Below are 23,846 nucleotides of genomic sequence, written 5' to 3' on the forward strand. Positions count from 1 at the left end.
TACCATTTATAATAACAGCAAAATATAAAATACTGAGGGATGAATATTTTTTAAAATATATGAAGGACGTGTGCATAGAAAATTACGGAACACTCCTGAGAGAAATTAGAAAAGACCTAAATAAATGGAAGGATAAAATGTTCATGAGCCTCAAGAGTCAATATTGTTAACATGTCAATTCTCCCCAGGTTGAGATTCAACACAGTCCCAATCAGAACCCCAGCAGGACTTTTTTGTAGCAATTGAATACCTGGTTCTAAAATTCATATGGAGGGGCTTCCCTGGTGGCACAGTGGTTGAGAGTCCGCCTGCCGATGCAGGGGACGCGGGTTCCTGCCCCAGTCCGGGAGGATCCCACATGCCGTGGAGCGGCTGGGCCCGTGAGCCATGGCCACTGAGCCTGCGTGTCCGGAGCCTGTGCTCCGCAGCGGGAGAAGCCACGGCAGTGAGAGGCCCGCGTACCGCAAAAAAATAAAATAAAATAAAAAAATAAAATTCGTATGGAATGCAAATGACTTGTAATAACCCAAACAACTTAGACAAAGAAGAAACTAGAGTCTAGTACTACCTGTTTTCAAGAACTACAGCTACAGTAATCAAGATGACGTAGTATTGTGTAAACGTAGACAAACTGATGAATGGAAAAGATTAGAGAGTTTAGAAATGGATCCCCATGTATATAGGAAAATATGCAAAGATAATTCAGTAGAGAAAGGGTAGTGTTTCAAAAAAATTACACTGAAAAAAGTGGTTATCCACCTGCAGAACAAAAAGCTTTGGACCATACTTTGTGTTGTATTCAGAATAGCTCAAAATTAATCAAAGACCTAATTTTAAAACCAAAAACTGTAAAACTTCTAGGAAACATATGAGAAAACCTTTGTGAATTTGAATTCGGCAAATTTTCCTTAGATATGATAACAAAAGTATAATCTATAAAAGGTCAAAAATGTATGACACAATTCGTAATTGGGTTTCATCCATGTTAAAAAGTTGTTTTTCAAAAGACAGTGTTTAGAGAATGAGAACACAAGTCACAGACTTGGAGAAAATATTTTCAAACAAGTATCTGATGAAAGACTTTTATCATAAATATAGAAAGTACTCATAAAACTCAATCACAGAAAAACAAACCAACTTTAAAAGTGGGCAAAAGAGTTAAGTGGGAATTTCTTCAAAGAAGAGATATGGATTGCAAATAAACACATGAAAAAATGATCAACATCATTGCTGATTAGGAAAATGCAAATTAAAACCACACTGAGGAACTTCTGTGTACCTATTAGAAAGGCTAAAAATTTAAAAGCTAACCATTACAAGTTTTAGTGAGAATGTGGAATAACTGGATACATACATTTCTCATGGGAATGTAAAATATTACAGCCACTTTGGGAAAATAATTGATCAGTTTCTTAAAATATTAAATACACACTTACCATATGATCCAGCCATTCCTCTCCTAGGTATTTACTCAAGATAAATGAAAGCATATGTCCATACAAAGACTTGTACGTTCATAGCAGCTTTCTTTGTAAAAGCCCAAAACTGGAAACAACCCAAATACACATCAGCAGGTGAAAGGATATGTAATTAGAACACTATTCAACAATAAAAAGAGAATGAACCATTGATACATTATTTTGGATGAATTTCAAAATAATTATACTAAACGAAATAAACTAGAGAAAAAAGTACCTATGATTCCATTTGCATGCAATTCTAGTAAATGAAACTAATGTGTAGTGACAGAAAACAGGTTGTCTGGGGAAGTGAGGAGTGGTGGTGGTGTGGGGAGGGTGTGCTGCAAAGGTCATGATGAAGATTTGGGGATGAGGTATACATTAATTATCTTCCTTGTGAGGATGGTTTCACGGGAGTATCTATGTGTCAAAATCATACACTTCAAATATGTGCCATTATGTATTGTCTGTCAATCATACTTCAATAAAACTTTTTAAAATAGCACTTACTATGCTCAAAATCATGATAGGGTCTGTATGGGATACTGAATACTTGCTATGTTTTCCTTCTTAAAAAAATGTATTTCAAAATAATAATACTAGAGAATATGATTGAATTGTTGCCTTTAAGGAGTTGACAGTTTTCCAAGAGATTAAGGCTGATTTTTGTATAAGAGTTGGGAGAACTGGGTAGGAAAATCAATCCTTATGTTAATAAAATCCTGTTTTAAAAATTCAGAGGAAGGAAGAGTTATTTATGGTTGAAAGCAATAGCCGTATATTCATGACAGAGTTGACATTTCAACCACACCTTGAAAAATGGACTTTCAACAGAGAAAGATGAGAAACAATTCTAGCAACACAGAAGACAAAGAACAAAGGCAAAGCATTGAGAGATGATGGAACGTGTTTTAGGGAATGGCAGTCAATGCAGTTAGAGTAGCAGGTTTGGAGTATGCAGGGTCCTGTGGAAGGTAAGCTTAGGAAGAGAAGGTGGGGCAGATGGGACTTGAGACAAAGCCACTGCAATTCTGTTTCTTTGAATATTTCTTTGACTTCCACAAGCAGAACTACTCAGTCTTGACTTTGCATTCCCCTGATATTTTACCCCATATTCTATTACAACACCTGTTACATTTTATTGCATCATGTGTGTCTGGCTTCACCCATACGCACTCTCCTATTAGAAAGGACAACATTTGGCCCATTATAAATACTCGACAACACGTGCTGTTAACACTCTAAAAAATAGGGAAGTCTAGGAGTCTGTCATGATCAGAGTAGGCAGGCGGAATTTGAACTGCTCCTGTAAAAACTGAGTAGGTTTTGGGTAAGATGGAGAGTAGAGAGAAGAGCATTTCATAGAGAGAGGAGTGAGAATGTCCATAGTAAAATGTGGAGGAGGGGTGGGGAGTGTATATTAAGAAGTACTGAGAATTGAGGTTTATAGGAAAACCAGTTTTTATTATTTGTTATTATTTAGCCCAAGTAAGAAAAGACATGTGCTATATTTTTTTATGTTTTTTTATCTTTATTACAGTTTTGTCCAGCAGTAAATAGTATATAATGTTGTCTCTTGTGTATAAAATTTTTTAATAGATCTTTATTGGAGCATAACTGCTTCACAATACTGTGTTAGCTTCTGTTGTACACCAAAGTGAATCAGCCATATGCATACATATGTCCCCATATCCCCTCCCTCTTGAGGCTCCCTCCCATCCTCCCTATCCCACCCCTCTACGTCATCGCAAAGCACGGAGCTGATCTCCCTGTGCTATGCCGCTGCTTCCCACTAGCTAACTATTTTATGTTCGGTAGTGTACATGTGTTGATGCTACTCTCACTTCGCCCCATATTCCCCCTCCCATCCCGTGTCCTCAGGTCCATTCTCTATGTCTACATCTTTATTCCTGCCCTGCAACTAGGTTCATCAGTACCGTTTTTTTTTTTTTTTATTCCATATGTATGCGTTAGCATACAGTATTTGTTTTTCTCTTTCTGACTTACTTCACTCTGTATGACAGACTCTAGGTCCATCCACCTCACTACAAATAACTCAGTTTTGTTTCTTTTTATGGCTGAGTAATATTGCATTGTATATATGTGCCACGTCTTCTTTATCCATTCATCTGCCGATGGACATTTAGGTTGGTTCCATGTTCTGGCTATTGTAAATAGTGCTGCAGTGAATATTGTGCTACATGTCTCTTTTTGAATTATGGTTTTCTCAAGATATATGCCCAGTAATGAGATTGCTGGGTCATACAGTAGTTCTATTTTCAGTTTTTTAAGGAACCTACATACTGTTTTCCATTGTGGCTGTATCAATTTACATTCCCACCAACAGTGCAGGAGGGTTCCCTTTTCACCACACGTTTCCAGTATTTATTGTTTCTAGCTTTTTTGATAATGGCCATTCTGACCAGCATGAGGTGATACCTCATTGTAGTTTTGATTTGCATTTCTCTAATAATTAGTGATGTTGAGCATCTTTTCATGTGCCTCTTGGCCATCTGTGTGTCTTCCTTGGTGAAATGTCTATTTAGATCTTCTGCCCATTTTTTAATTGGATTGTTTGTCTTTTTGATATTGAGTTCCATGAGCTGTTTGTATATTTTGGAGATTAATCCTTTGTTGTTTCATTTGCAAATATTTTATCCCATTCTGAGGCTTGTCTTTTTTTCTTGTTTATGGTTTCCTTTGCTGTGCAAAAGCTTTTAAGTTTAATTAAGTTCCATTTGTTTATTTTGTTTTTATTTCCATTTTTCTAGGAGGTGGGTCAAAAAAGATCTTGCTGTGGTTTATGTCAAACAGTGTTTTTCCTATGTTTTCCTCTAAGAGTTTTACAGTGTCTGGTCTTACATTTAGGTCTTTAATCCATTTGGAGTTTATTTTTGTGTATGGTGTTTGGTAGTGTTCTAATTTCATTCTTTTACATGTAGCTGTCCAGTTTTCCCACCACCACTTATTGAACAGGCTGTCTTTTCTCCATTGTATGTCCTTGCCTCCTTTGTCGTAAATTAGGTGACCATAGGTGTGTGGGTTTATCTCTGGGCATTCTGCCCTGTACCATTGATCTATATTTCTGTTTTTGTGCCAGACCATACTGTTTTGATTACTGTAGCTTCGTGGTATAGTTTGATATCAGGGAGCCTGATTCCTCCAACTCCATTTTTCTTTCTCAAGATTTTGTTGGCTATTTGTGGTCTTTTGTGTTTCAATACGAATTGTAAAATTTTTTGTTCTAATTCTGTGGAGAATACCATTGGTAGTTTGATAGGGATTGCATTGAATCTGTAGATTACTTTGGGTAGTATCGTCATTTTTACAATATTAATTCTTCCCATCCAAGAACATGGTATATTTCTCCATCTGTTTATGTCATCTTTGATTTCTTTCATCAGTGTTTTATAGTTTTCTTAGTACAAGTCTTTCACCTCCTTAGGCAGGTTTATTCCTAGGTATTTTATTCTTTTTGTTGCAATGGTAAATGGGATTGTTTCCTTAATTTCTCTTTCTGAGCTTTTGTTGTTGGTGTATGGGAATGCCAGAGATTTCTGTGCATTAATTTTGTATCCTGCAACCTTACCAAATTCATTGATTAGTTCTTGTAGTTTTCTGGTGTCATCTTTAGGATTTTTTATGTATAGTATCATGTCATCAGCAAACAGTGACAGTTTTACTTCTTCTTTTCCAACTTGTATCCCTTTTATTTCTTTTTCTTCTCTGATTGCCGTGGCTAGGACTTCCAAAACTATGTTGAATAGGAGTGGTGAGATTGGACATCCTTGTCTTGTTCCTGATCTTAGTGGAAGTGCTTTCAGTTTTTCACCATTGAGTATGATGCTTGCTCTGGGTTTGTCATATATGGTCTTTATTATGTTGAGGTAGGTTCCCTCTCTGTTCATTTTCTGGAGAGTTTTTATCATAAATGGTGTTGAATTTTGTCAAAAGCTTTTCCTGCATCTGTTGAGATGATCATATGTGTTTTTTTTCCTTAATTTGTTAATGTGGTGTATCACATTGATTGATTTGTGTATATTGAAGAAACCTTGCATCCCTGGGATAAATCCCACTTGATCATGGTGTGTGATCCTTTTAATGTGTTGTTGGATTCTGTTTGCTAGTGTTTTTTTCAGGAGTTTTGCATCTATGTTCATCAGTGATATTGGTCTATAATTTTCTTTTTTTGTGACATCATTTTCTGGTTTTGGTATCAGGGTGATGGTGGCTTCCTAGAATGAATTTGGGAGTGTTTTTCCCTCTGCAATTGTTTGGAAGAATTTGAGAAGGATCGGTGTTAGCTGTTCTCTAAATGTTTGATAGAATTCGCCTGTGAAGCCATCTGGTTCTGGACCTTTGTTTGTTGGAAGATTTTTAAATAAGATTTCAATTTCATTACTTGTGATAGGTCTGTTAATATTTTCTAAGTCTTCCTGGTTCAGTCTTGGAAAATTGTACCTTTCCAAGAATTTGTCCATTTCTTCATGGTTGTCCATTTTATTGGCATATAGTTGTTTCTAATAGTCTCTTATAATCCTTTGTATTTCTGTGGTGTCAGTTGTGATTTCTCCACTTTAATTTCTAATTTTATTGATTTGAGCCTTCTCCCTATTTTTCTTGATGAGTCTGGCTAAAGCTTTATCAATTTTGTTTATGTTCTCAAAGAACCAGCTTTTAGTTTTATTGATCTTTGCTATTGTTGTCTTTGTTTCTATTTCATTTATTTCTGCTCTGATCTTTCTGATTTCTTTCCTTCTCCTGACTTTGGGTTTTCTTTGTTCTTCTTTCTCTACTTGTTTTAAGTGTAGGGTTGCATTGTTTATTTGAGATTTTTCTTGTTTCTTGTTGTGAGATTGAATTGCTATAAACTTCCCTCAGAACTGCTTTTGCTGCATCTTATAGGTTTTGGGTCATCCTGTTTTCGTTGTCATTTGTTTCTATATATTTTTTATTCTTTGATTTCTTCAGTGATCTCTTGGTTATTTAGTAGTGCACTGTTTAGCCTCCATGTATTTGTGTTTTTTACAGTTATTTTCCTGCAGTTAATTTCCAATCTCATAGTGTTGTGGTCAAAAAAGGTATTTGATACAATATCAGTTTTCTTAAATTTTCCAAGGCTTGATTTGTGATCCAAGATGTGATCTATCCTGAAAAATGTTCCATGTGCACTTGAGAAGAAAGTGTATTCTGCCACTTTCGGGTAGAATGTCCTGTAAATGTCAATTAAGTCTATCTGGTCTATTGTGTCATTTAAAGCTTGTGTTTCCTTATTTATTTTCATTTTGGATGATCTGTCCATTGATGAAAGTGGGGTGTTAAAGTCCCCTACTATTACTGTGTTACTGTCGAGTTCTCCTTTCGTGGTTGTTAGCATTTGCCTTATGTATTGAGGTGCTCCTATGTTGGGTGCATAAACATTTATAATTGTTATATCTTCTTGGATTGATCCCTTGATCATTATGTAGTGTCCTTCCTTGTCTCTTGTAACATTCTTTATTTTAAAGTCTATTTTTATCTAATATAAGTATTGCTACTCCAGCTTTTTTTGATTTCCATTTGCATGGAAAATATCGTTTTCCATTCCCTCACTTTCAGTCTGTATATGTCCCTAGGTCTGAAGTGGGTCTCTTGTAGACAGCATATATATGGGTGTTGTTTTTGTATCCATTCAGCCAGTCTGTGTCTTTTGGTTGGGGCATTTAATCTATTTACATTCAAGGTTATTGTCAATATGTATGTTCCTATTACCATTTTCTTAATTTTGGGGGGTTAGTTTTTGTGGGTCTTTTTCTTCTCTTGTGTTTCCCGCCTAGAGAGTTTTCTTTAGCATTTGTTGTAAAGCTCGTTTGGTGGTGCGGAATTCTCTTAGCTTTTGCTTGTCTGAAAATCTTTCGATTTCTCCATCGAATCTGAATGAGATCCTTGCTGGGTAGAGTAATCTTGGATGTAGGTTTTTCTCTTCATCACTTGAAGTATATCCTGCCTCTCGCTTCTGGCCTGCAGAGTTTCTGCTGAAAAATCAGCTGATAACCTTATGGGGATTCCTTGGTATATTATTTTTTGTTTTTCCCTTGCTGCTTTTAATATTTTTTCTTTGAATTTAATTTTTGTTGGTTTGATTAATATGTGTCGTGGTGTGTTTTTCCTAGGGTTTATCCTGTATGGGACTCTCTGTGCTTCTTGGACTTGAGTGACTATTTCCTTTCCCATGTTAGGGATGTTTTCGACTATAATCTCTTCAAATATTTTCTCAGACCCCTTCTTTTTCTCTTCTTCTTCTGGGACCCCTGTAATTTGAATGTTGGTGCGTTTAGTGTTGTCCCAGAGGTCTCTGAGATTGTCTTCAATTCTTTTCATTCTTTTTTCTTTATTCTGCTCCTTAGCAGTTACTTCCAGCATTTTGTCTTCCAGCTCACTTATTCGTTCTTTTGCCTGAGTTATTCTGCTATTGATTCCTTCTAATGTATTTTTCATTTCAGTTATTGTGTTGTTCATCTCTGTTTGTTTGTTCTTTAGTTCTTCTAGATCATTGTTAAACATTTCTTGTATTTTCTCAATTCGTGCCTCCATCTATTTCTGAGATTCTGGATCATCTTTACTGCCATTACTCTGAATTCTTTTTCAGGTAGACTGCCTATTTCATCTTCAGTTATTTGTTCTTGTAGGTTTTTAACTTGCTCCTTCTCCTTCATCTGTGACATAATTTTTTGTCGTGTCTTTTTTTTTTTTTTTTTATGAGTGTGATTGTGTTCCTGTCTTACTGGTTGTTTGGCCTGAGGCTTCCAACACTGGAGTTTGTAGCCTGTTGGGTAGAGCTGGGTCTTCATGCTGAGATGAGGACCTCCATGAGACCTCCCTCCAATGAATATTCCGTGGGGTCTGAGGTTCTCTGTTAGTCTAGTGGTTCAAACTTGGAGCTACCACCCCGCCTGACCCCTGGCTCATGAACCAAGATCCTGTAAGCCACATGGGGTGGAAAAAGAAAAAAAGAACAATAACAAAGTTAAAAAAATATATTAGACTAGGAAACTAACAGGTATGTTAGAAAGAATATAAAAGTAAAACTATAGATGAATCAACAACTGGAAGGTATAACAGTATCACAATAGTAAAAAAAGAGGAGGAGGGAAAAGAAAAAAAATTGGGGGGGGGGGGGCCCTTGGCTGTGGAGGGTGGGGCCTAAGCAAGGGTGAGGTTTGGGCCTGGGCAGGGCCTATGCTTCGGACCCACAGGGCTGGAAGAGGCCCTGGGGGCTGTGAGGGGTGGGGCTTAGGCTCAATGGAACAGAAGGAGCCCAGGCTTGCCCCTCACCCCTGGTCTCAGAGGGTGGGAGACTTCACCTGGGAGCCCAGCAGGCTTCCTGGGCTCAACTGGGTGGGGCAAATGCCCTCCTCTCTGTTCCTGACCCTCCAGTCCAGAGGGCCTCTTCCACCTGCCTCTCCTGTTCTCCCCTTGGCCTCCTTCCCATGCCCCCAGGACCAATGCGGCTGGGCGCAGTGGGGGGTCTTGGAGGGCAGGGGACTGGCCTGGGAGCTCAACAGGCTCTCTGGGCCCAAGTGGATGGGGGAAACGCCTTCTGCTCCTCTTCCGCTCCTCTGGGTGGGCCCCTCCCGCCTGCCTCTCCTGATCTCTCTTGGTCTCCCTCTTATGCCCCCAAGACCCACATGGCCTGCACAGGACTTTGGAGGGGGTGTACCAGCCTGGGAATTCAGCAGGCTCCCTGGGCCCGAGTGGGCGGGGCGATTGCCCTCCACTCCTCTCCCTCTTCTGGATGGCTCCACATACCTGCCTCTCCTGATCTCCCCGGCCTCAGGGATGCTGATCCTGTCTGGCTTCCACTTCTTCTCCCCACCTCAGTCCCCCCACATCCTATTGGTTCACTTGGGGGTTCCTCCCATCTCCTTGGGTGTCAGGGTACCCCACCAGCGGCCGGCTCGCACCCTAGTTGTGGAGAGACGCTAACTCTGCCCCATATACATATATATATATATATATGTATATATATATATACATTTTTTTTTTTTTTTCGGTGCGTGGGCTTCTCACTGTTTTGGCTTCTCCCATTGCGGAGCACAGGCTCCAGACGCGCAGGTTCAGCGGCCATGGCTCACAGGCCTAGCCACTCCGCAGCATGTGAGATCTTCCCAGACCGGGGCACGAACCCATGTCCCCTGCATTGGCAGGTGGACTCTCAACCACTGAGCCACCAGGGAAGCCCTGCCCCGTATATATTTTAAATGAAAAAAAATTAGGTATTTCCTCCCTTGGTTATTATAGTAGAGCTCTAATCAACCAGAAGAAGAAAGAATTTTACAAGTTGTTATCAAAATATATCAGATACTCTCTTCTGGAAATATATATATATATATTTTTTTGGTTAAGACGTACATATATTATATCAATGTAGAATTAAGAGTAGTATTATATTTGCCACGGGCATTATGTTCTATTGCCATTGTGAACCTGTGGTGGCCCATGGGTTAAAAAAGATTGAGAAACAATGAACCAGAATTTCGGCACTTTGAGACAGGGCTCACGCTGGATGTAGCTTGGTGGGCAGCAGTGTGATGTTCTAGAAAGAACGCTGGCCTCTCAAATCAGAACACCAGGATTTGAATCCCACTTTAAAATTTGTTCAGTGACCCTTGAACAAGTTAGTTCCCCTATCAGACCTTCTTTCATCTTTAATTAAATTGGGATAAAACAATAATGACTTCACATCATTAATATGTGGCGCGTCTGCACGCACACACATGGACAACAAAAAAAACCAAGAAAACATGTAGCACCATGCTGGTACATGGTACACAATTTTCCACCATAACATTCTTCATCTTGCATAGGTGGCATAATGCTCTGTAGATAGTAGGTATGCCAACACTTGCTTACTGAATGAATCAACACATGAATGACTGAGAACCATTGAAAAATTCCTTGCTTTCTGTTATGGTGTTCAACTTAGTGTATCCAGAGAACTGACTGAAAATAACCTTTTTCCTGATCATCTCTAGGTGTTTGAGTAAAAAAGCAACGGTAAAACTTCCTCTCTTCCTTGGTTATGTACCTTAAGAATATGTGAACTAAATATGCTAGGAGATCTTATTTTATTTTACTTTAACCATTTAATTTATATTTTAATTCAGTTTAATTTTAGATAGGCCCCATGACACATAATCTCTGGTTCTCCAAGTATTCTTAGCTCATCCCTGTTGTAGTAATGTGTATTGAGAGCTCAGCCTTGTCTTGCTTACCAGCCTTCTCCCATACAGAGAGAAGCATTTCTCATATTTTAGAGAACATTCTGGAAGAATGTTCATAGTTTACAAAAGTAGGTATGTAACTGGTCTTATGATTTAGAAAAAGAGATTAAAACGTAATAAAATATGAAGAAGCCATATCTTAAAAATGGAATTTTGGATGTTAAAACTGTATTCTGGAAATAAATACCGTTTTAAGCAATAACTTGTACTAATTTGCTTCAAAGAAAAAATATTGAAAAGAATAAGAGTTATTTAAATTAGCATACCATTTATAAATAGTTTCATAGTTAAAACTAAACACATTCAATTACAGTTTGGATTACACTATTGTTTTACCTAGCAAACCATTCAGGTTGATTCGTACAAAACTAGGAAATAAATTCAACACAATCCATATTATAGAATCTGAATTAGAGAGGCTCAAATTTATTATAAGTACACATATAAAGACTTTATGAAAAGATGCCACTTTGTGCAAATAAAAAGCATAAAATGTTAAAATTATTCTTTTTGTTTTTTGGATTTTTTTGTTTGGCTGAATCTCACAGTTCTGTGTTTCTAAGGTCTTTTAAGGCATAGTTTTCAGTTGTTTAGTGTTCATTGTTAGTGTTTTGGTGAAGGTGTTCAATGAATTTTTGTGAAATTTAGGAAGTTTAAATGTATGACCTATAATATATTACAATTCAGAAGTTTGAAGCTAAAATCTAGGGAAATCTAGGCGTGTTTTTAAAATAAGCTCTAATAATTCAAAAGCTATTTGTGATACATTCTGGAAAGGCAAATTTGTTGGCTTTATTTTTTCCAGGGAGCTAATTTGTACCAGATTGTTAGGATATAACCAGACATACATTTCTAGTGTCTGCTTTTTTTTTTTTAAATTGTGTGTTACAAATACTCCAAAACTAGAGTTAAAATAAACAAAAAGTTGAGTCAGGAATAGTTCTCATTTAAAAAATAATCCTGGAATTTTGGAGTAGAAAGAGACTTTAGAGTTTATTTTTTCCAACTTCCTCCTCCTACTAATGAGGGAATTAGTCCCAGAAGGGTAAACTGACTTGTTTAGAGTCCATAGCTTGAAAAAGAAAAAAAAAAGGGAAAAGGTTTCCTTTTCTTCTATACTTGGTACAGGAAGTACTCAATAAATAATTACCAAGAGGGAAGTCAGCATGGCATGAGATATGTATTATTGTGAATTTATTAATTAGCATTTTGGTTCTTCTGTAATTGACTAAGGAGACTGGTTAAGGTAAGTTTTTCCCCATGAAATAGAGATGCTGGGAGCATGCAAGTTCTTATCCCAGATCCTGACATTCGCCACAATGATGCCATCCTGGGAACACTCCTGGGCAGAAATTTTCAAGACGATTTAACGTACACACCTTTGAAATAAAAGGTTTGGGGAGGGGTATATTTCATTTGAAAATAAAAACAATATTCTGATTTGATTTTGAGCACAGTATTCATTTTTTAAAATCCAAGAAACATTAATGACATTTGCATTTCCTTTTTAGAAGTTGAGAGATTTTGAGGCCTAAGTCAGCTACTTTTCTCCTTACAGCACCCCTCTGTTGTTTTGGAATCAATCATTCTTTCTTTCAACAATTATTTATTGAACATTTCAGGCATATTCCAGGCATAGTGGTAGTTTATTAAAACATTAAGTTAAAAAGACTTGGTCTGTGTCTGAAAGAGGAAGGGAATTTATTCCTTGAGAGGTTACAGTCCACTATTATTGCTCCAAATTTTCCCTTGCCATCTATACTTTCCATTATAAAATTTGACATAGTAGTCATATAGTAGAGAAAATGATAGATAGAAATCACAGGAGTGTTTCACTGCATTTATTTATCCATTTATTCAACAAGTATTTATTGAGTACCTCCAATAGAGACTTTGAGAGTACCTACTGTGTTCCAGACACTGGGCTGTGTGAGTGTGGGGTATACCAGTGAGTAAAACATTAAGTGATCCTGCCTTCATAGGGATTACATTCTAGTGGGTGACACTAACAATGACCAAGAAACATAAGAAATAAACAAATGACAGAGCATGTTAGAAAATGACAAGCACTGTTTAAAAAAGAAACAGAAAGGTAGAGTAGGGAGATCACATATGTGGGAAGGAGAGAAGAAAAGAGGGTGTAATTTTAAATAGTGTGGTCAAGAAAGGTCCCATTGTGAAGGTTACTTTTGAAGAAAGACTTGAGGGTAGTCGAAATAAAAATCCAAGAATTAGGGTAACCATAGGGTTTGAAATTTTACATTTATTTTAAGTCTATTTTGTTATATGTGTACTTCCTGACCAGAGGATGCAGATGATGGTAGCCTCAGAGCTTTTTTTCTTCTCTTTCTTTTCTCTCCTATTAGCTTTGACTTACACAAGGAATGGTATTTCCACTCTATTTTCTCTTTTGTACTTAACTAAAATAAATGTATTTCATATGATTTTTGTCCATCTGTAAGAACAGAGTTTACTTTGAGAATTTCCTCTTGACAGTCCGATGCAGTGTGTAGCATAATTTCATATAATTCATTGTTTCTTATAAACATAAAAATCCATGTATTGCCATTTTTAGAGTGACTTAGTCATCTCATTTTGGGCAACAAATCAAATTCTTTTCCCTTTGAGTCATTGAATCGTCGAGTCAGATAAGAAAATGTTTTATTTTCTTAATATTCTTGAATGACTTTAACATGATTTTAAAATAAAAGTATTTGTTTCTTACAGATTGTATTTCTGGCATCTGCATATGCAAGTCCCCAACTCACGGAGGAGAGCTGTTCAGCCGTGGCTGCTGTCATACATTACCTGTATCTTTGCCAGTTTAGCTGGATGCTCATCCAGGTTGGTACCTCCTTTCCTCCCTCTGCCCCCTTCAGCTTTCCAATGTGTCTGGATGGAGTGGCCTTTATATCTGATATTCTTTATACTGAAATGGAAGTAATTCCATATATCCGTCACTGCATTCCCAGGAGATCAATGCAAGAGAAACCTTATAAGCTGTACAACATTAGAAAGTGTAGTGAATTTGAGGAAATGAAAAGAAATCTAATAGAGTTGGAAATAAGAGAATGGTAGGAGATGAGGCCCTATAAGGCACAGTAAGAAATTTTAACTTTTTTTCTATGAGAAGTCATAGAATTATTTTTAAGCAAGAGAGTGACATGATGAGATTTGGATTTTAGAAGGAACTCCCTGTTTGTAGTGAATTGAGTTCAGCAAAGAGTTGACGTGGGAGCCAATTAAGTAGCTTTAGCTGTATTCAGGGGAAAGAACGTGGTGGTGTGAACCAAAGGGAGCAGAAGAGACAAAGGGAAGTGAACAGCTTCTAAGAATTGTTTTTTTAAACTAGAACTATAGGATGTAGAGATTGGTTATAAAGAACGCAGAAGGTGGAACCGAGGATGTCACCCAAGTTTCTGGCATGAATGAATGGGTAGATAGTGGTGCCTTGAACTAAAATAATGATCCCTGGAGACTGGGAGAAGATGATGGGTTATTTTTAAGGACATGCTGAGTGTGAAGTTCTTGTGAGATCTCCAATGGAGACTCAGGGAGAAGTGGAATATGCAGAGCTAAATCCCAGAACAGAGGTCCATGCTAGAGAAATACATTAGACAATTACTGACTTAGAGTTGGAAAATGGAGCCATTGCTTTGGAAGAGATCACTTTGGGAGAGAGTACAGAGTGAAACCCAAAGAGATCTAGCATACTCTCCTGAGGAAATAGTAAGGGCTGGGGAGAGATTTGAACTCTCCTTTTCTGACTAAAGTCCCAAATTCTCTCTATTGTCTAATGCTGATTTGCTTGATAAAGAAGGTGATGTGAGAGTTGGATCCACTTAAGCACTATTAATTTCACTAATTCAATAGCTCAACTAAGATGCTGCCTTCGAAAGTGATTTCTGCATGGTGGTATTGTTCCATCTTTCACGTGATAGAAATAGTTTCATATGTGTTTCTGAGTACGCAGGTGAAGTATACTATGTAAACAGATGCACTCAGGCTCTTGCATATTCTTTTCTCTTGTTGAATAAGAAGGATGTGGGATGTCTACCATCTGGCAATATTGGAGGAAGGTGAGGTGATACTATTAGTAGAGAATACCATACAGATTCAAGGAAGGGATCTTTTCCCAAGTATCATATTATAGTTGTCTCTGAAGCAGAAGAAAACTGAACTGTTTAGTTAATAGAACTACTTGGAACAATTGGAGGCCTGCATCTGGGTTTGAATTCTGGCTCTGTTATTATCTTTGTAACCTTAATCAAGTTATTGACTCTCTCCAAGGTTTGTTTCTAAATCTGCATATGGAGATAATAATTCCTACCTCATAGAATTATTGTCTTATGGCTCTTTGAGCAGCTCTAATTATGGAAAATTTATGGTGTTCTCCAGTCCCCCACCAAACAATTAAAAAATAAATCTAAACCATACAACATAAAATAAATACTTGCTGAAATTACAATAGCATTTGCAAGATTCTCTGACTCCCTTTAGTAGTTTATCTAAGTTGAACTTTTTATGTGTGCCCTGTGTATGTTGTCATTTATCTTCCTGAACTGAGGTCCATAGTGGTTTGCTGAAGGTCTTTGTCCATGTCCCTGACCTATTCAGTTCTTGATGAATGATCTGGATGAAAACACAGGGAGCTGTCTTATCAGGTATGCAATGATACAGAGCTGAAACAAGCTAAAACAGCAAGCTGCCTGTGTTAAGAGTACAGGTAGAACAAATATAGAAAACCTGTACTGCGACAGCTTGAAAATGAGAGTGCAAGAGGCATAATCTGATGGGGGTTAATGTAAACAACTTGAAATTTTAATTTAACCCAAACTCAGTAGCAATCAAATGTGTGACCAGATTACTTAAACCATAGCAACTACGGTAACTACAAAAACAACACAGACCTGGGTTACATTAATAACAGTATGAAGGCAGCTGGGGGAGCCATGTTTAAATTATAATCTACAATAGTCAGACAACCCTGGCTCCCTGTAACCACTTTCAGCAGGAATATTAACCAGCCAATGAGAAGTTGGAAGACAGTCCTATAAGAAACTTGGAGGCAGCTGGAGACAACTAACCTGGAAAGAACTTAGTGAGATGTGATGGCTGTCTACGGATACTGGGAGGGCTGCTACAGGAAAGAAAGAATGGACTATATAGCTTCATCTGGAAGAACCAGAACAAATGGGTCAAAAATTAGGGAAGCAAATTTTGAATCACGTTAAGAACTTTTATAGTCAGTAAGAATTTCAAAGTTGAAAAAGCTATGTCTAAAAGTAGAGAACGTCCAATCACTGAAATATGTTCAAAATGGGGGAAATGACCAACTTTCAAATATGTTGTAGACAGATTTCCTGCTTTAGGGGATGGCATATAAAATTTCATCCAGCTTAATAGAGATTGCTGTATTCTGTATGTCTTCTTCCAGTTTTGAGTAAATATGATTGTGGCTGATGCACATTTAGTAAACTAATTAGATTTCTGTATGGCTGATGGTTTAGGAAAACTATTTAAAGTACCAGTGAAGTTTAATGTGTTTCAGATGGTACACCACACACTTTCATGGTTTGTGGTGTGACCACAAGGGAAAAATTCAATAACTTCTGATTCTAGGTAGGTTACTTCTAATGAGTTACTTTGTGGTCAGAGGTTGTCGCCTTTACTAACCTGTGTTTTCCTGTTTATAAAATACTGTCTGCTAAAATCTTTTTTTTTTAATGAGAATTCGTTTTTAAAACATTATTTAAAAGATAAGACTACTGTTAATCCAATCTTGTTAGTCAAACAGTTGAAAAAATTGAAAGAATATTAACATTTCAATAATTCTACTTTGTATTTCTAGCAATGTAGGAGAGAAATTGATATATGTATGTGTGCATAGCTTATGATGAAAAGTTAATCACTAACTTTTAATCATTGAGCTAAGCATGCAAGAATTATTTATTTTGATCTGTATTATATCTTCAATCTTAGAATAAATACATTTAAATGAATTTATCTTGAAAAGTTATTTTACTTTTACATCATACTTTTAATACATTGTAGTAAAAAGGGATTCTATTTTAGAGTAGGTAAAGAGCAATTTTGTTGGTAAACATGTTACATAACTTCTCTGAGCCTAGATTTTCTTATTGAATGATTAGATTTGTAATAACAATACCTCTCTTTGAGGATTGTAAAAAGACAAAATGAATGAATACATGGAAAGAGCTTGGAATGATTCCTGGTACAGACTGCACACTCCATACGAATTTACCCATATTATCGGCTAAGCAAATATGTAGACTAATAATTCTTAGATTTTGAAACATGTTGAAATACTCTGTTTTTCCAGTATAATTTACACTTTTTTTTTTTTTTTTTGGCAAAAGAGAATTAGCTTGATATAGGAGAACGAGAGGGCTGACAGTGTGAGGCAGACATGAGCTGAAAAGCCTTAGCAAGCTGATAACCTCTAACCTCTTTACTGAAGTGCACGTGTGGCTCATAGCAGGCTCCAGACCAGAGCTGGTGGCCTTTACTGTTTCTTTAGACGTCCCCTTTCCTGAGTGTTTCTTTAGGCTTCCCCTTTCTTTGACAGGGAAGTCACACTGTGCATGATGGGAATAGAGTAACAAATTATTTTGCATATTTTTTTAGAAGTATACAACTCACAAATTCCTTTTTGCCCATGGAAATTGAGTTAGCCTTCTGTTTGCTCTTCATGTAAGATCACTCAGAAATTACTGAAACAGCAGGGTTATGTCTACTCTAAGAAAAATTGACAGTGAGAATTTAAGCTCTCATGGTACTTTTGCTCTATTTTCCTAGTTATTGTTCTAACTTTTGTTTCTTTTTTCTGTTTTGATTGGCTTTCATTTTAGAAATAGCATATACTAATTGTACAAAACATAATCAAACACTATAGAGAAATATTAAATGAAAAGTACATCTATTTCTCCCTCTTTCATATGCTCTCCACTCTCTGCTCTACCCTCAACCCTACTCCCAAAGTTAAACACTGTTAATGGTTTCCTGTGTATGCCTCCAGATATATTCCACAAGTATATAAATATTTATAAATATATAAAGAAGCACATGTGTGTGTTTGTGTGTATATAGTGTATATATGTTTATAGTGTGTGTATATATATATATATATAAAAATATATATATATAAGTTTACCCCATACTGATATACTTTTTTTTCTCTTCTATAATATGGTTATTCCATAATTTTTTTTCTGATTCCTATTAATGAAATGCTGGTTATTTCCAGTTATTTTTGCTATTATAAACAATGTTTCTTCAAACATCCTTACACTCTGAATATTTGTCTATTTACAGAATATCCATAGAATAAATCCCTAGAACTAATGTCTTTGTTCTTAACATCTACGTGAAACATGCTACCAGATGGATTGCCAGACCATGTGTGAATTCATGCAGGAAATAAATCACAAGTAAATTATTTGAGATATTAGTATTTAATATAGGTAAATAGAAACTTAATTTTGCCTGTATATTCATTTGGCCCAGTTTTATGATTGTTTCCTGTCACCAAGTTAAATTATATAATAATCTGCTTCAGTTATGATCAGTATCCAAGCCTGGATTGTCCTTGCAGTCTGTTCATTTCATGCCAAGGGACACAGCTTACTCAAAACTATAACATTTTATTTTGAAACTAAAGCTTACTTGAAGAACATATTTCTTAAATGGTAGAATAAAGTTAGAAATCATTTCACAGTTGTACTTGAGCATTCATAAGGAAAACAGACTGGTAATTATCAAGATAAAAATGATATATCCAGGAAATACTGAATTCTCCAATCCTCACAAAGCCTTGTAAAAATTGTTAAAAGGGAGGATAACTGGAACAAGGACACATGGTAACATTTCTTAGACTCTCCTCTGAAATGAATGACTAAGAACGTATGGTGATGACAGAATTAATAGCATCCGTGATCTCTGACTGAACTTGATGCTATATATCAGTGCATGGTTTCTGGTGACACAATTAATAACCAAATATTAAACAACAGGCTAGATTCCAATCTTATTCCACACATCATGAAAATGTATGGGATTCAAGCAGCCTATTTTAACTTAAAAAAAGAAAAGGCATTTCTCCTTTATATTTTATAAATATAATATGTATTATATTAGCATATATTATATGAGCAAACTAATGAATCTGTGTTTATGGAGCATAGGAAAGCATTTATGACTTATTACCATCAAACAGTTAACGCAGTATAGCTTCAATTTTCCTGTGCAGACGCTTGGAAGATAGTAGCGGTAATCACTGAAAATGTTACTCTAAAAATAAATAGACATGTACGTATACGAACGTAAGTAAATATGCTTATAGACACACCATCTTTTAGTTTATTCCTATCTATATTTGAACTAAATTGTATCTGGGTAATTCATTTGGTTGGTTTGCATCTTAATCAGAATCAGTTTAAATTCTAACAGCCTCAATTCCCAATTCTGAGAAATACGCTTCTCCTGTCTTCAGTTTCCTCCTGTATTAATAATAATAATAATAAAACTTAGGAGAGCAGTTGTCTTTGTTAAATGAGATATAGCTTAATGTGGGGTCTACATTTATTAACCAATTAGTAAATACTGATTCCATTCTTATTCTCTTAAACTGTTGTATTTAACATTTGCAAGTTTCCACCAGTTTAACATTGACCCCCTTCATTAGGAGTTCAATCAAATCAATTCTACAATTCTTTCTGAGAAGGTAGTATATAAATAAATAAACTCAACAACTAAACCAAATTATGAAATTGTTATTAAATTCAATGAAAACTTAAATATTGAAATTGTGTACATCTTCGTTTATTTGATACTTCTCAATAAAGATTGTATGCAGAGCATTTTACTAGGTACTACAAGGTATACAAACATTAATCTACCATAGCTCACAGATATGTTTCAGCCATTTCTATTCTGATTAAGCCCTTTATAAGTTCTCATTTAGTGCTGGCAAAAAGTGGAGAGGGAGAGAGAATGGGTTATCTCCATACTTGAAAATACAGGAAAATACATCTCCACTGGCACATACAATGAGTGCGGGAAAATGAGGACAAAAAAATAAGCTCTCATGGAAACAATAATATTGTCAGCATTTGTGTGACTTTCTATAGAAATAAATCTTAACCTTAGTCTTCACAAGATGCTTTGTTCTATAACTAACCCAAATATGAAAAAGCTATGTTTTTCTCTCACTGCCTCAGCTTCCTTATCTCTAAATAAGATGTCTTGAGATGGTCCATAAGAGGGTTCTAACAAAGTGTTTAAAGCCTAGAGATAGAAATGTAACTGGAGACCTAGGTACTGAAATTTCGATTCACATTTAGTCTTTAGCGATAAATATGTAAGTGTGGTAAGCTGTGCTCAGTCAGTATGAAGCATGTTGGTGAGAGTGACACCTTTAACTTATACTGAATTTTCATAATTCTTTTAGTTCTAACATTGGATAAACACAGATACTGAGGCACATATGCTATATATCTGGCAACATAAAAATATTAAGCAAAGATAATGGTCTCTTGATACTCTAACCTTCGATTACAAAGGAGGAACCACGATTACAGGGAAAGGAATGTATCTCAAATGTTCCACTCCCACCTTATTGTGGAGAATGCAGTACTGGAGCTTTTAACCCAAGTGCTTCAGAGGAGCAATATATGCCTCAATGTTTTTAGAACAATGAAGAAAAACTAAGTTAATCCAAGCAAACTTTCAAATCATAAAAGGAATAATAAGCATATAGGCTAACCCATTGAACCCAAGTTCTGTAAGTACAGTTGGACCTCAAGGAGCTGTGAGCAGGAATGGAAGGCTTTGTCCCTTCTTCTTCTCTACAAACACACTTTCTCTCTTCACTGTGCCTTTGGCTACTCCTACCACTAAAGTTCATATGTTTTCTTTTCTCAGCTGACCAGCTTAACTATCACAAAATTTCAGGGAACTCAATGAGAGATGATTGGTTCAGCCTGGGTCAGGCTTTGTCGCCAGATCCACAGCTGTGGGCAGAGGAACAGGGTCATGAGCCCACCCTGCATATGTTGGCAGGGGGTGGGGGAAGGTAAGGAGGGAGACAGGGTTCAGAGAAGAGTGCTGATGGCCTAGGCATACATCCCAAAATATACCTACCATACATACTATATTAAAATATTTTAAATTTCAAGTAAAACTTGAAGTGAGTTAGTCAACACAAGTCTTAGGTTTAGGCCATATGGTATTTCCAGAATAGTTAGATGTTGTTTCATTACATAGTGTTTCCATTCTTTAGCAAAAAAAAAAAAAAAGTCATATAGTGGTAAATACTGTCCCTAGAGTATACCTCAATGATTGGATTCTTTTGAGAAGGAAAGAGATTTTTTTTTTTTTAATTAACAAAAGCTTATGACATTTGGAGCTTGATTTGCTTAACTGAGTATTCAAGAATCAGTGACCCTGTACCTTGAGCTCTTTAGAGCAGAAGCATTGTGTGTGTACATCTAACAAGCAGTTACATTTGTCTCAGTCTTATCTGAGGCTGTGGTAAAGGTCAGACGGTTGCTGAAACGTTCAGTGATTCTAGAAAGTGTAAAAGTGGACATTTTGGAAATGCCCCAATCTTTATCATGATGAATCAACTTACAAGTCATTTACCAATCTGTGCGCTCCTTCCTGATTCTTCCACCGACTGCACCACTGAGTTACCATGTTATAAGGATACATACAACATCGATTTAAAATAAATAATCCGTACTTTTATTTTGGAAATGGGTTAATCATCCTTACTTTGCATGAATTTTCATTCTCTTAACAGGCAGTATTGACCACTCCAGCATCAGACACTTGATACAGTCCCACCTATTTGAGTCATGTCCCTACACTAATAATAGAAAGGAGGAAAAAAGCCTCTTGGACCTAATAATTTTTAAAAAGAAGTTAGAACAAATTTACATAAGCAGCAACTCAAAACATCCTCCATAATTTCAGATAGATGCAGATGTACATAAAGATATGGAGTGCTGACAGGAAATAAAATTCAGAGACAAAAATCTTCAAGTAACCAAACATTTTTATCCTTTCCTGGTTTAGGCCAATCAATACTAATCCTTCAAGGCTACTTTGGTTCAGATAGAATCTTACCTGGAAGCCTCAGTAAACTATCTGAAAGCCTTCCTAGGAACATTAGGCATGTTGTTTTTCACATAGAAGAGTTTCCATTGTATCACTGCTTACTTTTGGTCTCTATTTATCTTTTGTTTTTCACACTGTCCGACATCCTAATAGGAGATTTAAGTGAGGTGGTCACATTTTTTAGTGCTGACTATGTGCTTAGCACTTTATATGTAGTGTCTTATGTAATCTTTGTAATAGCTTTGTTGTACACATGAAGAAACTGAGATTGTTGTCACTTGCTCTGGGATTGTTGTCACTAATGTATAAAAATATACATATATGATTAATCTGTACTCACACTTCACAATATGAAATTGAGAAGGGGGTTTATCTAGTGGATAAGCATCATGTGTGAAATATATATGATATGCCTTTCAATGTTGTTTCTGTAATAAAAGATAATTAAACATAAGTGATCTCATGGGAAAAGAACACTAGAAGGCAGAATATATAAGTTCTAGATTTGGCTTATATACACGCTAGGTATGATTTGGGGCCAACAGTAACATTTCCAGGCCTCGGATTCCTTCTTCTATTTATCTAATATATCCCTTCATCCCCCTCACTCTTTATATACACTTGTCCCTTTTATATATATATATATATATATATATATATATATATATATATATATTTTTTTTTTTTTTTTTTTTTTTTTTTTTTTTTTTTGCGTTACGCGGGCCTCTCACTGTTGTGGCCTCTCCCGTTGCGGAGCACAGGCTCCGGACGCGCAGGCTCAGCGGCCATGGCTCACGGGCCCAGCCGCTCCGCGGCATGTGGGATCTTCCAGGACCGGGGCACAAACCCGTGTCCCCTGCATCGGCAGGCGGACTCTCAACCACTGCGCCACCAGGGAAGCCCCCTTTTATATTTTTATCTTAAGAAGATAAGAAATAACATATAAAGTATGATATAAATTTAAATGTTTTCCTTAATGATTTCTTCCCATTTGTTTGGAAAGTAAGATTCAAGAAGGTAAATACCCCTACCACCTCTGTTACTGTTATAGCCCCAGTGCCTAGACGGGCCTTTGAAATGCAGTAAGCACTCAATAAGCATTTATCAAGCGAATGAATGAAAAAGAGAGAGTGTAAATTGAGAAAGGAGAATGGCCGCAAAGCCTACCCCATCACAGTACATTTTTCTCTGTGCAAACATTTTCTGTTTACTTGTCTGTCTCCCACTTGGGACTGAGACTGGGGCTGTTGTCACAACTATATCCCCATTCCCTGGAACAAGTGTCTGACTCTACCACGTGATAAACCCTCAATAAGTAAACATTGTTTAAAAGTCTGGGACATAGGGCTATTTACTTCATTATCATCATGAAGCTGTTCATATAGAAAGTAAGTTTGAGTATCTGTGTGTTTCTTCAAAGACATTGACAGAACAATCACAGACGATTATGACTGAGTCAAATCGTCATAATCAAAACAAATTAAGCAAAATATAAAGTACAGTAAATAAACTAAGTATTTACTAATGTTTTCGGACTTTTGAGATACCCTGAATTTCTCGGGTATATGAAAAAAATGAATGTGTGAACTGACTTAAAAAATCAAATCAAAACTATAGTTATTGAGTAGAGCCTGGCCCTTTGTTGATCTGTTGTCACTCTTTATGCCTAAGCCAGGTGAGTGTGTTTCCTGTGCCACTAGACCAGAGCCTGTTCATCTTATGTTCTGCTTCTTTCCGTAGTCTGTGAATTTCTGGTACGTGCTGGTGATGAATGATGAACACACAGAAAGGCGGTATCTGCTGTTTTTTCTTCTGAGTTGGGGACTTCCAGCTTTTGTGGTGATTCTCCTCATAGTTATTTTGAGAGGAGTCTATCATCAGAGCATGTCGCAGATCTATGGACTCATCCACGGTGACCTGTAAGTACATCCAGGCAGAGCACACTGCCTCCTCAGCCTTTCTGTATCCAGGCAGCTTTACTGGT

General features: G+C 36.6%; 1 protein-coding gene across 10 annotated transcripts in view; it reads left to right on the top strand.

Annotated features, from left to right (window-relative positions):
* Positions 1–23,846, top strand: part of ADGRV1 (adhesion G protein-coupled receptor V1) — a 565,462-nt gene that overhangs the window by 380,030 nt on the left and 161,586 nt on the right. For 9 of the 10 annotated variants that reach the window (XM_079918356.1, XM_079918366.1, XM_079918364.1 and 6 more), the window contains 2 exons: positions 13,451–13,567; positions 23,603–23,781. In XM_079918356.1, the coding sequence (XP_079774482.1) occupies positions 13,451–13,567; positions 23,603–23,781 (296 nt within the window). Of the gene's footprint in view, positions 1–13,450; positions 13,568–23,602; positions 23,782–23,846 lie in introns of those variants that run through there. The other variant, XR_013827796.1, reaches the window with a different exon arrangement.

This window comes from Stenella coeruleoalba (genome assembly GCF_951394435.1).
Source record: "Stenella coeruleoalba genome assembly, chromosome: 3".
In the NCBI taxonomy this organism is placed as follows: domain Eukaryota; kingdom Metazoa; phylum Chordata; class Mammalia; order Artiodactyla; family Delphinidae; genus Stenella; species Stenella coeruleoalba.